At 37.8% G+C, this 14,049-nt stretch overlaps 1 protein-coding gene across 3 annotated transcripts in view; it reads right to left on the bottom strand.

The window, feature by feature from the left end:
* LOC132124205 (phospholipid phosphatase-related protein type 5-like) overlaps positions 1 to 13,091 on the bottom strand; it is a 54,502-nt gene extending 41,411 nt beyond the window's left edge. Inside the window, exons 1-2 of one of the 3 annotated variants that reach the window (XM_059535115.1) lie at positions 13,024 to 13,090; positions 1,545 to 1,733 (exon numbers count right to left, since the gene is read on the bottom strand). In XM_059535115.1, the coding sequence (XP_059391098.1) occupies positions 1,545 to 1,733; positions 13,024 to 13,083 (249 nt within the window). In that variant the 5' untranslated portion in view covers positions 13,084 to 13,090. Of the gene's footprint in view, positions 1 to 1,544; positions 1,950 to 13,023 lie in introns of those variants that run through there. The other 2 variants (XM_059535117.1, XM_059535116.1) reach the window with 2 other exon arrangements.
* Positions 13,092 to 14,049: the final 958 nt, after the last annotated feature.

Here is a 14,049-nt window from a genome sequence, read left to right as displayed (position 1 = left end):
GCATATTTTATGATATGCAGACTTAATTTATGCATTCATAGATAATGAAAACTTATTATCCTGATTTACCAAGATGGAACATGTGCAGTAAATATATTTGGATCTGTTTAATTAAACAGTCCTGCATGCATGAAAATGAGTATTCCATTCAATTAAGAAATATCCTTTAAATTACCAATAAACATACAAAATCAACAGAGTTAGAATGTACTTGAATGTGAAAGTGATAATGAACAGCAGTGTCGACTTAAGGCAGGTATGACTCACACACAAGTTTTGTCTTAAAGACTCATGGTGTGCATTATTTCTGTATCTCAGACAGCACTGCCAGCATCACACAGCACTGCTGTACATATTCTGAAAGAGTTTTATTTATTAAACCGGTCTCTTATGTATCTCTAGCTTGAATTACATTAATGCAATCACTTGCACGCTGCTTAATCAATGATAAATAGCACATTTTGAAGTATTTTTATTAAACCTCTCTTGCAAACCTCTAAAAATCAAAACACAAATCAAGCAAAATCACTTATCCAATCAAAATCTAAAACAAATCATACATTAATTACTATAGAACCACTTGCAACCCAAGGCAATTGGCAAAAATAATATCAGACCACTAATAAAACTCTAGCAGGATCTTCTTCCATGCAATCATTTATCTTAATCAAAATCGAGTTTTGCATCTCAAGTTTGATTTGCGTCCATGCTATCATTTCTTTAATAATCCATGAATGCAAAACTAATTAATTTACAAATAACGTAAAATTACATATAATTGAAAACCAACATGAAAATCACTTAAAAATCATAAACTCTTACTTGATCAATATCAATAACCTATAAATCAGTTCCTAGTCTGGTGTGCTTTCAATCAATTATCGATTCATCAACACCTAACAGGCAAGTCAGTATGAAATCACTTATCAATCTGAGCTGCCTTGATGCAATCATTGTTGTTAATCAATGCACTTAAAATAGCCTAAATCAACTGATCAGTCAATAATAGTGCTGTCAAATGATTAATTGCGATTAATCGCATCCAAAATAATAGTTTTGTATACATAATATATGTGTGTACGGTGTATATTTATCATGTATAAATAAATACACACACATACTTATATATTTTGAAAATATTTACATGTGTATACATTTATATACTTAGTTTATATTATATAGAATTATTTTTAATTATTAAAAAAATACATGCATGCCATGCATGTATTTTTGCATGCGTTTGTATTTATATATACATAATAAATTTACACAGCATACACGCAATTATGTAAACAAAAACTTTTATTTTGGATGTGATTAATCGCCATTAATCATTTTACAGCGCTGGGAATAACACTTACACATCCACCAGTTATGAATCTCAAGCTTAATTTGCTTTTACGCAATAAAGAATTCGTTTAGTCTATCAATAAATGTAAATCACTTGAAGGCATTTATCAATGATAATCAATATCATCTGATCACTCCACAGCAATTAGCTATCTATAAACTGACTGGAATAACCACTGTGTTCAGCGACTCACCAGCAGTGTGGGGACTCCAGTGACCACCGCGTACAACAGGGCGGGCGGGATGGCGCTCGTGTCCTCGGGTCCGAGGTAGGGTTTCGTGTACGCAGTCTCGTAGCAAAAGAATCCCTGCACGTGCACGTTGAACGTGTCCGTGTACTCGAAGTAATATGCCAGCATGACCGTCCCCGCCATGATCACCAGCTGGAAATAAAGCATGGTCGTCAGAGAGTGGGGCAGGAACATTTACCAACAATCCAGTGGAGAACCTCCAAACATCTGAGCTCTCGTTATAATTCCCGCATCTCGCCGGGGTCTGACTCTCCGAGCGCACGCGAGGTTGGCACGCGAAGACGCACGAGCTCGCATGGCACAGCCCTCGAGCTGGAATGAGAGAGCGCGAGAAATTGCCACCGCGAGCTCCTTTCTACAGCCAGCTGATGATGAAGAGACACGTCAGGCGCTGTGCTCGCGCCCCATCATCATCATCATCATCGTCGTCGTCCGCTAAGAGGTTATTCCGTCAGTCACCAAATGTCACCTCCGCTCTTTCAACCTCAACGAACAACAATAAACCTGACTGTTTCAGTGCGAATACATAGTCGGTACAATGACAAGCGATGATTTAATAGTTCATAAACACTTTGACCAATCGTAACGTAACACGCACATTAACACAAAAGAAACTCCATACAGGTCGCACTTTTAAAATAAAATGTAAACCAACTTGATGGTTCGCGCAGGGAATTTAAAGAAATGCATATTTTTTAGATTACAGAATGCATATTTTTCACAAAGTATTGACAAAAGCTTAAAATTTGGCTATATTAATAATCCTGTGACATGTTTGGAGGCTTGATCATAAACGCACCTTCTCCTTGGTCTTTAAATATGACTGATACTGACGGACAGAATGATCAAATTTAATACTCAGGAAAATATGATCATATTTTGTAATTCTAAACCTGACTAATTTTCAAGTTGTTTGTCGTAAATAAAGATCTCAGAAAAATGTTATGTGGTTTCAAATCGGAATATGACTTTTTGTTAAACAAGGCATGATGACTTTTGAAGAGGACAACAGGACAAACGGGAAGTTAATCAGGCATTTTTGGGAGACACAACAAGTCAATAGGGGAAAGAAATTATATATCAATATTCATATGAAATAGGAGATATTCTTATGAAAATGTCGCCAAGTTATTACTCCCATTATAACACTTGGTTAAAAATAGTCTGAAGCCTAAAAACTGATTGGTGAATGAAAAAAAAAATCATTGTTTTTGCCTATACATGCCTCTTTATGTCTATTATTATTATTATTATTATTATTTTAAATAACTTCGTCCTGAAGTCTTCTACAAAGGACTTAGAATAAAATATGAATAAATTATATATAAAAATAAATAAATAAATAAATTAAAATCTACATTTGTTTCTTATGCTCCAACCAATGTAATGACATAAAAAAAAAAAAAGTTTGATGGTTTTCAGGAAGATTTTCACGAGGATACATACACACACACACACACACACACACACACACACTTACATTTTTTTAAATTATATTACATCCATCCATCCATCTATGTTATATAAACACACACACAACCAACTTTATATCTACCAGAAAAAATACAAACCATTATGGCTACTAAGAACTGGTTGCATTTTCCCAAAAATTAGGTTACAGTGTTTTATTGTTGAATAACAGCACAAAGAATAACATATTAAAACCAAACCCCAACACTGATCAGCTGCAGCACTATTTAATTAAACTATCTTTGACTTTATCTCAAAAGCTTTAACACGTAAAACCTTTTCTGTTATCAAATTTCTTTAATACACCTCATATATTAAAACAGCTGTGATAAAATCTTACGGGGATTAATTTTTCCTTTCACTAAAAACATTAATAAAACTCGAGTGAGGCATTGTGAGGAATCATTTGCTCTGCTGGAAGCCCCTCAGATGTTCACATTAACCTTGCAGAGAATCAATTACAGCAGTAGCATATGTGTGACAGGGTGATGTGGTAGAGCCATACATCTGTTAAAAACTCTAGGAAAACTAATCATGATAATTGGGCAGCTGTTATTTACATTCCTGAGACAGTCAGAATCTATTTCCACAGAGAAGAAACACATACCAGCTGGGCTGATTAATGTAGGCGTGGTATCCATGATGGGAGAGGAGAGATAGTTCTTAATCTGAGCATCATAATATAATGATATTGTGTTTTATAATTTTGGTAATTTGGTACTTTACATAAACAATTATTAAATGCATGATATTGGATTCTGAAAACTATTTCTTTGAGTTCAGGATTATGATTGATAATCTTAAGGATCTTGTCACTAACTATGAGCATGTTCTGAATATGATGTGTCACTGAACATGAAAAGCTTATTCTTGATTTTACAGTTCAGAAACACTGTAAGGAGTCAGCTGGCCTAGATTTAGTTACTAAACCCACAGACCAATAAATCAAGAGTCCAAATAAAGAAGTGTTACAGTGCATCACTACAGACTACCATAGAAAGAAAACAATATTACAAAGTAATAACAAAATACACATTAAACGGGCTAAATGATATTCATAAACATTTACATTACATTTACCTGACGCTTTTATCCAAAGCTACTTACAATTGCTATATATGTCAAAGGTTGCACGCCTCTGGAGAAACTGGGGGATAAGTGTCTTGCTCATGGACACATTGGTGTCTCACAGTGGATTCGAACCCGGGTCTCTCACACCAAAGGCATGCGTCTTATCCACTGCGCCAACAACACCCCACTATAAACCACTTAAATGCACAATATGTAAGATTTTTTTAGTCTTATATAGTTTTACTGACTCATGTACTTACATTAATGACCATCGATTTACGATGACGTCACGTACAGTATTATATATATATATATATATTTCACTAACAACAGGCCACGCCACAACCATGCAGATTAAACTTTATTAGGTTCAAGTCAGGGTTAGAGGAAACAGTTACAGTACCCACCAAATCCAGTGGAAGGTGCTGCATCGGTATACAGCTGGATGTCTTCAGGCTGAGTGATGTAGTCATTATAGAAGAAGGATATACCATTCCAAGAAGACAAGAATTTCTGCCAGAGGTGCATCTCCATCTTAAAGCCTTCATCCAGATTGACTTTGTCATGGAGGGAAGGTATTGAAGCTGTTTTTGATAGAAGGTAGGAGAGAAAATATTTCCCTTGGGGAATTATGCTGATGGCATAGTTGAGGTGACCGAGTAGGACCAAAAGCTGCTGCTTCTTGCACCTATCTACTAGAAGGTAATTTGATAACAGAAGGGAAATACATTGTACTTTCTTTGGAGGCAGAGATGCTTGGAAGGATATGGAGTCTAGGGTGATGCCTAAAAACTCAATGGAAGTGCATGGCCCAATGGTTTTCTCTTTTGAAATGGGAACGCCCAGCTACAAAAAGACTTTGATGACAGTAGACAGACCTGAGTGTGGAGGTGAGGATGGAGGTGTAATGATGAGAAAGTCATCGAGATAGTGAAGGACATAGGGAAGCTTGTGGTTATTGATAAGGATCCAACATAAGGCCTCAGAGAGAGAGTCGAAAATCTTAGGGCTGCTTTTGCAGCCAAAGGTTAGGCTTACAGCAAAATAATACGCTCCTTTCCAGGATACGCCAAAGAAACGCCATAATTCTGGATTAATAGGCATGACTTTAAAAGCGTTGGTGATATCTGCTTTTGAGAGCCGCGAGCTGTGGCCTGCCTGGTGGATGAGAGCGATTGCTTGTTCGATGGTAGCGTATTTCATGGAGAAGTCTGGGGCAGGGATGATGCTATTAATGCTAGGAATAAATGTGCCGTGAGGGGAAGAAAGGTTGATGATTAATCTCTTTTTCCCGGAGTATTTCCTGGTGGCGATTCCTATAGGACTGATTCTAAAAGGATAGAAAGAGGTTCTTTGAACGGACCAATCATAAATCCTTCTTGAACTTCCTTCGCTATTAGTGCATCTACAGTGTCTGGCTCAAAGAGAGTGGACTGAAGGTTGTTGGAGATATGAGAAGTGTCTGGCTTAATATCTATACCTGGATGGAAACCATTTTGTAAGCCATTGGTAAGAAAATCTACGAACTCTTTATCGGGGTGGTTTAATAAAGCGGAGGTTAGGGCTTTAACCTTAATCAGAGTGCTGAGGTACTTTAGTAGTCAGGAAATCCTGGCGTGAGCGCCGCCGCAGAAGGAGTAGACATGAAGGAGTCTGCAGCTGGAGAGCGAACAGCCGAGGTCGTTGAAATAATTGCAGATCATTCTACCTCCTTGGTATAGAACCGGCCGTCCCCTTTTGTCTATACTTTTGGGAATTGTGACGTTGACTGTGGGATGTACGTCGAGGGGCTTTGGAATTAAAGGAGGAGGTGGAGCTGCTGGAGACAGTCTGTAGCTGTGACTTAAGGGAGGTTATAACCATGCACATGGAGGCGGGATGTGACGGGGCTCCGCAAAGCTCACAGGAAAGTGAAGAACAGGCTGCAAAGATGCAGCAGTAAAGCTCCGCATCGAGAGTGCCCCAGTATGTTCCTTGGTTAAACTGTTGTAACCGACCAGCTGCTTGAGTAGCAAATAAAACATGGTAGTTATAGAAGCCTGTCCTTCCAAAGCGAACGGCCATATCTAGAATGATAGATAGATAATCGTCTAGCTCGGACCTTCGGTCCGGGTAAACGGAACAAATTATGTCTCTGAAGATCGAGAAGGCTAAAGCGAATTCGGTAGGGGTGAGGTCTTTTGAACTAGGATTTAAGGTATGGCTAAGCTGCATGATCCCTTGGCTGGTTTGAAGCTCTCTGGGCTGGCTAAAATTTATGAGCGACGGCTGGAGAAGGTGGGCTAGATCAGTGTAGTCACCGGATAGGATCTGAAGACGTAAGGCTTGGGAGACGGGGGAAGGCCGAATAACTGATGAAGCTGGCCGAGGAGGAGGTACTGCTGTGGCCAGGGTAAATGTGCTGCTGTTAGATGGCAAGATATGAGGGTATATAGAAGGGGAGGGGCTAGGGGAAGTGAGGGATGAGTAAGGGTAGGTGAGGGAGGGGAAAAGGATAGGTTAGTTGGAAAAGGAGAAGGTACCGAGTGAGGTTGAAAAGGTCCACTGGTGGGAATGAATCCGGAACCAGAAGTAACAGAAGCCGTGTTGGTATTGGCGGCTGAAGAACGGGTAGAGGAATTCCGAGAGGATGCAGTTTGCCTTTGGTTTCCACTAGGTAGTGCGGCTGCGGCTTGAGATCGTTCACGAGGCTGTGTGGTGACGTCACAAGTGACGACGGAGGAATTCCGTGAGGATACTGGAACATCCGAGGCCTCCGAGTTTGCATTTGGCGCGGTGTTGGTGGGTGGAGTGTTAAGTTGAAATAGTTGTAATTTGTTATCAGAGCAGTTGAAATGAATGCCTTTATCCTTGAAAGCGCGCTGGAGTTGAGCTACGGTCCAGTGCTTGATATCAAACTCTGATCCGGCTGACTTGCCGAGAGTGTTTTGTCGAGTATTGCCGACAATTGAGGATGGTTGTCGATGCTGTTGGCGAGGAGAGCGGTCGCGCCGACTTCCGTGCCTGAGAGATACATGGAGATCGCGGACAGAATCCCTCGAGGGCGGCGGAGAGCGGACGCGTGACAGAGCCCGGCCCAGTGAAATCCCAGATGGCGAACCTGCGTGAGAATGCTCATGGGACCGAGGGATCCGAATGGCGGAATGCAGGCGACGCAAAGATCAGCTGCGTGAGGACCGGTGGGAAGATTGGCTGCGAGAGGACCGGTGAGAAGACCGGCTGGGTGGAGGAGAATATATATATATATATATACACCGAATATATACATCTTGTGCATACTGTTGCTATGTCTGGATGTTTCCTCTTTTTGTAAATAAGTGAAGATATGAGAAAGTCTGGTCTCTTTTAAGCTTGCAGGAGGAAACTCAGTATCAAAGCCAACTATAGTATATGAATGTTTTAGGTGAGTATAAAGAATAATAACCCTCTCTCTCCCTCTAACAGTGTGGCGCTGCTTGCTTAGCGGCTGTTCCATCACTTATTCATACAGCTCATGATTCTTTTAAACAACTTTAAGACAGATGCTTGACAGAGCACTTTAATCATGCCACTTTTTCCATATAAAGGCGTGGGTGTAATGAAGCATTAAACTCAATATTAAATGCAGATCATTCAGGAAATAAGGCATAGGAGGCAGGGCTTTTCTACTGTAAACATCTCTCTCTCTCTCTCTGTTTTGTTCAGTAAGGTTTTATGAGTCCACCCTTTTGCATTAGATGTAGATAAATGTAATGTATCCTTTGATTTAATAGGACTTTTGATATGTTAAGTTCTTTTATATCTGTTTTTTTTTTGTTAAAGGGATAGTCCACCCAAAAATAAAAACTCTGTCATCACCCTCATGTCATTTCAAACCTGACTTTCTTTCTTCTGTGGAACATAAAATAAGATATTTTGGAGAATGTTGTAACCATTTGATTCCATTTGAAGAAATGCATTTGGAATAACATGAGGGTGAGTAAATGTTGACAGAATTTTCATTTTTGTATGAACTACCCTATGAATCTGGTAAAATGGCAGCATGCACTACACCTCCAAAAACTGATATTTTTTAGCATTTCATGGAATCAGACTTTGCCAAGTCAAGCATTATGTTCAGATATTTTTTGCATGCTATGTTTGTTAATTATGAACAAAATCTAAGCAAACAATTAATTAGGTAGTGTTGTTCAGTTTGGCAGAATGTGATCAGAGCTTGCACCTCCAAACATTAATTTAATCGTTACATTAATTTACATCTTTCATCTAGTTTTTAATTAATTAGATCATTTAAAGGATGTCAAATTTGTGTCACTGCTAGACAGTTACATAAGGCATAACATTGAGCAAGCCACTCATTACTGCAAATTAAACCCAGACACTTGATCAGGACACAGTGGATTCTTATGGGTTTACTTCAAAATTACCAGTTGACTGTACAGTATATTATGCTGCTTTAAACTTTTAATATTACTAGCATTAAAATGAAAAGCATAAATGTTTGCACTAAACCCATAATGTTCAAATACTGTAAGTTTCCCAGCAGTTTTGAACTCCACAGTATAACGTAATGTCATATAAGTGCAATGATTTGAGTGCCAGCGGTGTATCATTAGTGTATTGGGGCTCACTGGATCAATAAGTTACAGTCTGTCCATGCTTAAGGCATCACTGGATGTTGAAAGAATTCTTCAGTTGACATCTCTTGCCATTAAAAGGAAACAGAAATTAAATATGGAGCCATGCGCTTGCCTCAATGGTGTCACACTACTGCAGAAAGGAAGTGCCACCTAGTGGCCCTTAAAATAAGAACCTTGCCATTCACTACAGAGACTAAAATATAAACCACAAATCCATGATAAAGCAAGTTATCAGGTGCATTATAGAAGCCTTATTTAACATGCATGCAGAAAATGGATAAATAATAAATAAAACAATAATATAATATAATAAACACTTTTGCAACCACCTATATTAACCACCCAAAACATATAAATATGAGTAGCTGTAATTTAACTATTTAAGCATGTGTTTCAAATTTCTTCCCCAACAACAGACTGAACAACTCTTTTAATTCATGCAGAGTCTGTTCCTGCATCACAAAAACCTACATTCTGCTTGAAAAGAGGTGCCACCCAGAACAGAAATGCTGTCAAGCACTCTACCTTCTTAGAATTGATATTTCAAACCGGAGCCCTCTGTGATCTCATTACCGGACAGATCTCAACAAGGCATTTCGGAGCACTTGCAAATATGTGCAGACAGCCGTGTTGCTGATTGCCATGGCACAGCAAACACCCGTTTCATTCCTGCTGCTCTGTGCCAGCCTCAGTCCTTCAGATTAATGAGGAGGGGCCCATGGGGAGCGATGACCAAGCATTTCATTACAGGCTAACAACAAAAGCAAATTCAGCAGAGTCTCTCATAACTGTGATCCCTTCAGACAGCAGTAAACACTGCTGCATCGTGGAGGGAATTAAGATTTTTTGCAATGCTCCATGCATGATATTAAGTTCTCAAGAGGCCACTGACAAGCTTGGTGAGTGAAAAATGACTTTGCAAACCTCTACCACCCAAAAAGTAATTAAAAATTGATCAGGGTCTCTTGAGATTAACACACACACACACACACACACACACACACACACACACACACACATATACACACTGACCAAAGGTTTGGGGCACAGAAATGCAGTACAAAAACAGTAATAATCTGAAAATGTTCTATTGCAACATATTTTAAAATGTTATTTATTCCTATGATCCAAAGCTGAATTTTCTGCATCATTACTAAAATTGGTGTTACCATGGCTTTATATATAGTGTTTACTTCCTTTTTAATTATATTTTTATTTAATATTTATTTGTGAAAAATACTGTGTCATTTCAAGTATGGTTTTTTTTTTACTCTTATTTTTTAATCCATCGTCAAATGATTTCAAATTTCTTAAATATTAATAATAATAAAAAATGATATCGGCCCCACTGCTTTCCAAGATATCGGCATTGGCTGTCAACAAACCAATATCAGTCGACCACTATAAATAATTCAATACCTGTATGCATTCAGTACCATGCATCGGTTTTCCTGAATAACAATCTTTACAGATATATGCAGGGGAATGTGTGACTTGCATAAGTGCATTAACACAAAGAGCCACTTGAATGCATTAAATCTTCCTAATTCACCTCTAGAAAAGCCTCTGTCATGGCCAAATATGCAGTATTTTTGCAATACATCAGTGAATTACTGTGCTAAGAAGAGTTTCTGTTTTTATTTCTGAGGGATGAGTAGTACTGCATCTCTGGTTGTTAAAGCATTGATGTAGAAATCCGTGGAGGCACAAGGATCTCAGTGAATGTTAGTCTGGCCCACACACATCAGTACTGCAGTGGAAAGTTAAATACCTCCTATATAACACCCCCCTCTGCAGCTGAGCGCTACTGTGTAGGCGACTCTCTTCCTCAGCTCAATCCAGAAACTTATTGATATACATCTGTAATTTACTGTAAGACAAAATGTGTCAAAAAGTATATAATTAGCTTGTCAATCACTTTTGTGCCTTGTCTACTAAAAAAAATAAGTTATATTAGTAGCTAAAAGGAATTTCATTCACCGAAATTTTTCATTCATTTTTCACCGAAAAATGAAAGTTTGCTGAAATTGTACTCACCCTCAGGCATCATCCAAGATGTAGATGAGTTTATTTCTTCATCTGAACAGATTTGGAGAAACTTAACATTACATTACTTGCTCACCAATGACTCCTCTGCAGTGAATGGGATTTATTTTTTACAAAAATACAGCTTTTCACTTAATTGATGGACTGGAGTCGTGTGGATTACTTGTGGATTATTGGGATGTTTTGATCATCTGTTTGGATTCTCAATCTTACGGCACCCATTCACTGCAGAGGATCCATTGGTGAGCAAGTGATGTAATGCTAAATTTCTCCAAATCTGTTCAGCTGAAAAAAAAAAATCTAATTTACATCTTGAATGGCCTGAGAGTGAGTAAATTTTCAGCAAATCTAAATTTTGGGCTGAACTATTCATGTACAGTACAGTACTTGTATTCATTCTTAAAGTAGTAAAATGCAACTTTTAATGGCAGAAAATGTACAAAGGTGTACCTTTGAGGGTACTGGCACAATGACAAGCTTTTGTACCTCTGAAGGCACTTTTTTCCATGATGTACTGCATTAACACAAGTAAAATGCATAGTACAGCTGTTAAGACAAGCTTAATTATTTATATTGCTCAAATGTTTTAAACTGGGGCACATATAGACCCCTTAAAAGTTTGTAAACATTCCAACGTCTCCGGGTGGGCGGGGCTTAGCTGGAGGCAAAAAGAGGCGCGGATGCAATGTTGACAAGCGTAAGCTAGCACGTTTTAGGAGGGATTTATTAAACATGGATGCAGAAGAAGGTTCGGAACTGTCCGAATATGTACAGTCCCTGACTCTGCGGGACCGTGACAGCTTTTTTCTTTTAAATTAACTCTCGCGGATGGAAGGAGGCTACCTGACCCGTATGCCATACGGCCATATGAATTACTTTTGGGTGGTATGGGGAATTTTGTCAAGGCTTATTTTCTAATGTAACCTATCGCTGGGCTAACTATGATTAGCAATGTGTATTATTTTAAGAGACCATTCAAAGGATGCCACACACATCTATCGCTGTATGTTTGTTTAACATTTAAACTAGCTAGTGCGCTGAAGGTTGGCGACTTTTCACCTATAAAACACAAACTTGCTGATTTACTAGATAAAACCAACACACCCGTTCAATTGCATAGATTGTTTTACCTGATATGAAGTGTGCACTGCAAACACGAGCATTATTTATGATCATCTCCGTCCAGTCTGTACTTCGTATTGCATTTAACCACAATTGTCTTCTTGATTTCTGTGAAGGAATGTCTGCCGGGATCCGGTAAAACTTTAGTTTTGAAACAAAAGTGCTGTTCCTTCTATTCTGGCAGCCAAAAACACAACAAGAAGACATTTTAAAGTCAAAACCTCAAACTTTTAGAGCACCTGCTATGAGTTCTGCCTTATGTTTTGCCTCCAGCTAGAGTGGTGACGTCACAGTGACGTAGGCGATTAAGGGGTCTATAATCTGTTGTGCCCTGGACATAAAGGAACTTGCTAAAGTGACATTACCTTTCTAAATTATCAGTCTTTCTCATCAAGTTTCCCCCGATTTGAGTAATTTAAGTGTTCTTGAGCTGGGGAAAAGTGCTAAATACGGTAAGTAAAGCTTAAAAAATATATATACTTTTTTGTTTTTAAAGAAATTATTACTTTTATTCAGCAACAACACGTTATTGATCAAAAGTGACAGTAAACTCATTTATAATTGTACAAAATATTTATATTTAAAATAAAGGCTTTTCTTTTGAATTTTCTATTCAAATGATCCTGACAAAAAAAGTTTCCACAACAATGATAAGAAATCTGAATAGTAATCGAAAAATGTTTCTCGAGCAGGTAATCCGCATTATTTAGGATGGTTCCTGAAGAATCATGTGACAGTGAAAACTAGAATAATGATACGGAAAATTCAACTTAGCATCACAGGAATAAATTACATTTCAAAATATACGAATATGATACTATACCATTTTTACTTTAATTTTGATCATAAATGAATGAAGCCTTGGTGAGCATAAGAGACTTCTTTAAATAAGACTGATTTAAAAATCTTATTAACCCAAATTTTTGAACTGTGGTAGTTTAATGTGTTTTGACTACAGAAGCACAAAAAAGCATCCCTCAACACCAATTAAAACATAAGCAACCCCCAAATAGCACTTGGCTTCAAGGTCATGAAAAAGTAACTTTGTCATTAATATGCAGGTCTGTGTATATGACATTTATTTGGTTTCTTACCTCCACGGTGAGATCTTTGTAGAACTCCTTGCGACTTTTAAAATCAGTCATTTTTTCCATTAACTTTGATACCTGAAAGAAAGATAAGTGAACTCAGTGGGTTTAATATAAGCAGCAGGAACCACTGGATGGCACTAGTGATCATCTTTTGATGGTCGCACCTGCAGTGTTCAGAATAGATAGGTACATCCTAAAGTTTCAGAGATATTTTCTCAAAGTAGCAAGATTAATTTTCCTGACATCTTTAGATAAAAAGTTTGAGAAAAACCATAAGAATGCACAAACTTAAATTAGACTTCATGGTTTCTAAAAGTTTATAAAAGCACATTTTATTTTGCAAGTTGTATCCACCAAGGCCACTATTTCAAGAGAGTAATAAATAAAAAGTATCCCTGAGCTTGTGGAAAATGCTGTATTAAAAAGAAAAAAAGAATAAATAAGAGAACCGATGAAGTGACATACAGTATGCAGACAGAATTTGCTTTGAGTACTTGCTTTCAGATAACACCACAAAACAAAAGCATGTTTCAAGGGTTAAAAGACTTCTGAAACATATTTATAGTTCACCCATAAATGAAAATTTACTCACCCTCAGGCCATTCAAGATGTAAAAGAGTTTGTTTGCATTTGTCCAAATAAAGTATTTGTTTCTTCATTAGAACAGATTTGGAGAAATGTAGCATTACATCACTTGCTCACCAATGGATCCTCTGCAGTGAATGGGTGCCGTCAGAATGAAAGTCCAAACAGCTGATAAAAACATCACAATAATCCACAAATAAGCAACACAACTACAGTTAACATCTTATGAAGTGAAAAGCTGCATGTTTATAATAAACAAAGCCAATGAGAAGACGTTTTAACTTCAAACCACTGCTTCTATCTAAAATAGGAGTCCTATATGCATAATACTACCTTGTCCAGTGAAAAAGTCTTCTTGTCTGAATCAGAATACAAATATGCACAGATCAAGCACCATTTAAAAGAAAAACTGTCCAAAACAGATCCAAACAATGTTGGTAGACG

Source organism: Carassius carassius, chromosome 42, assembly GCF_963082965.1.
Source record: "Carassius carassius chromosome 42, fCarCar2.1, whole genome shotgun sequence".
Lineage (NCBI taxonomy): Eukaryota > Metazoa > Chordata > Actinopteri > Cypriniformes > Cyprinidae > Carassius > Carassius carassius.
The sequence above is the reverse complement of the archived record's forward strand: the minus strand, read 5'-3'. Positions and strand labels throughout refer to the sequence as shown.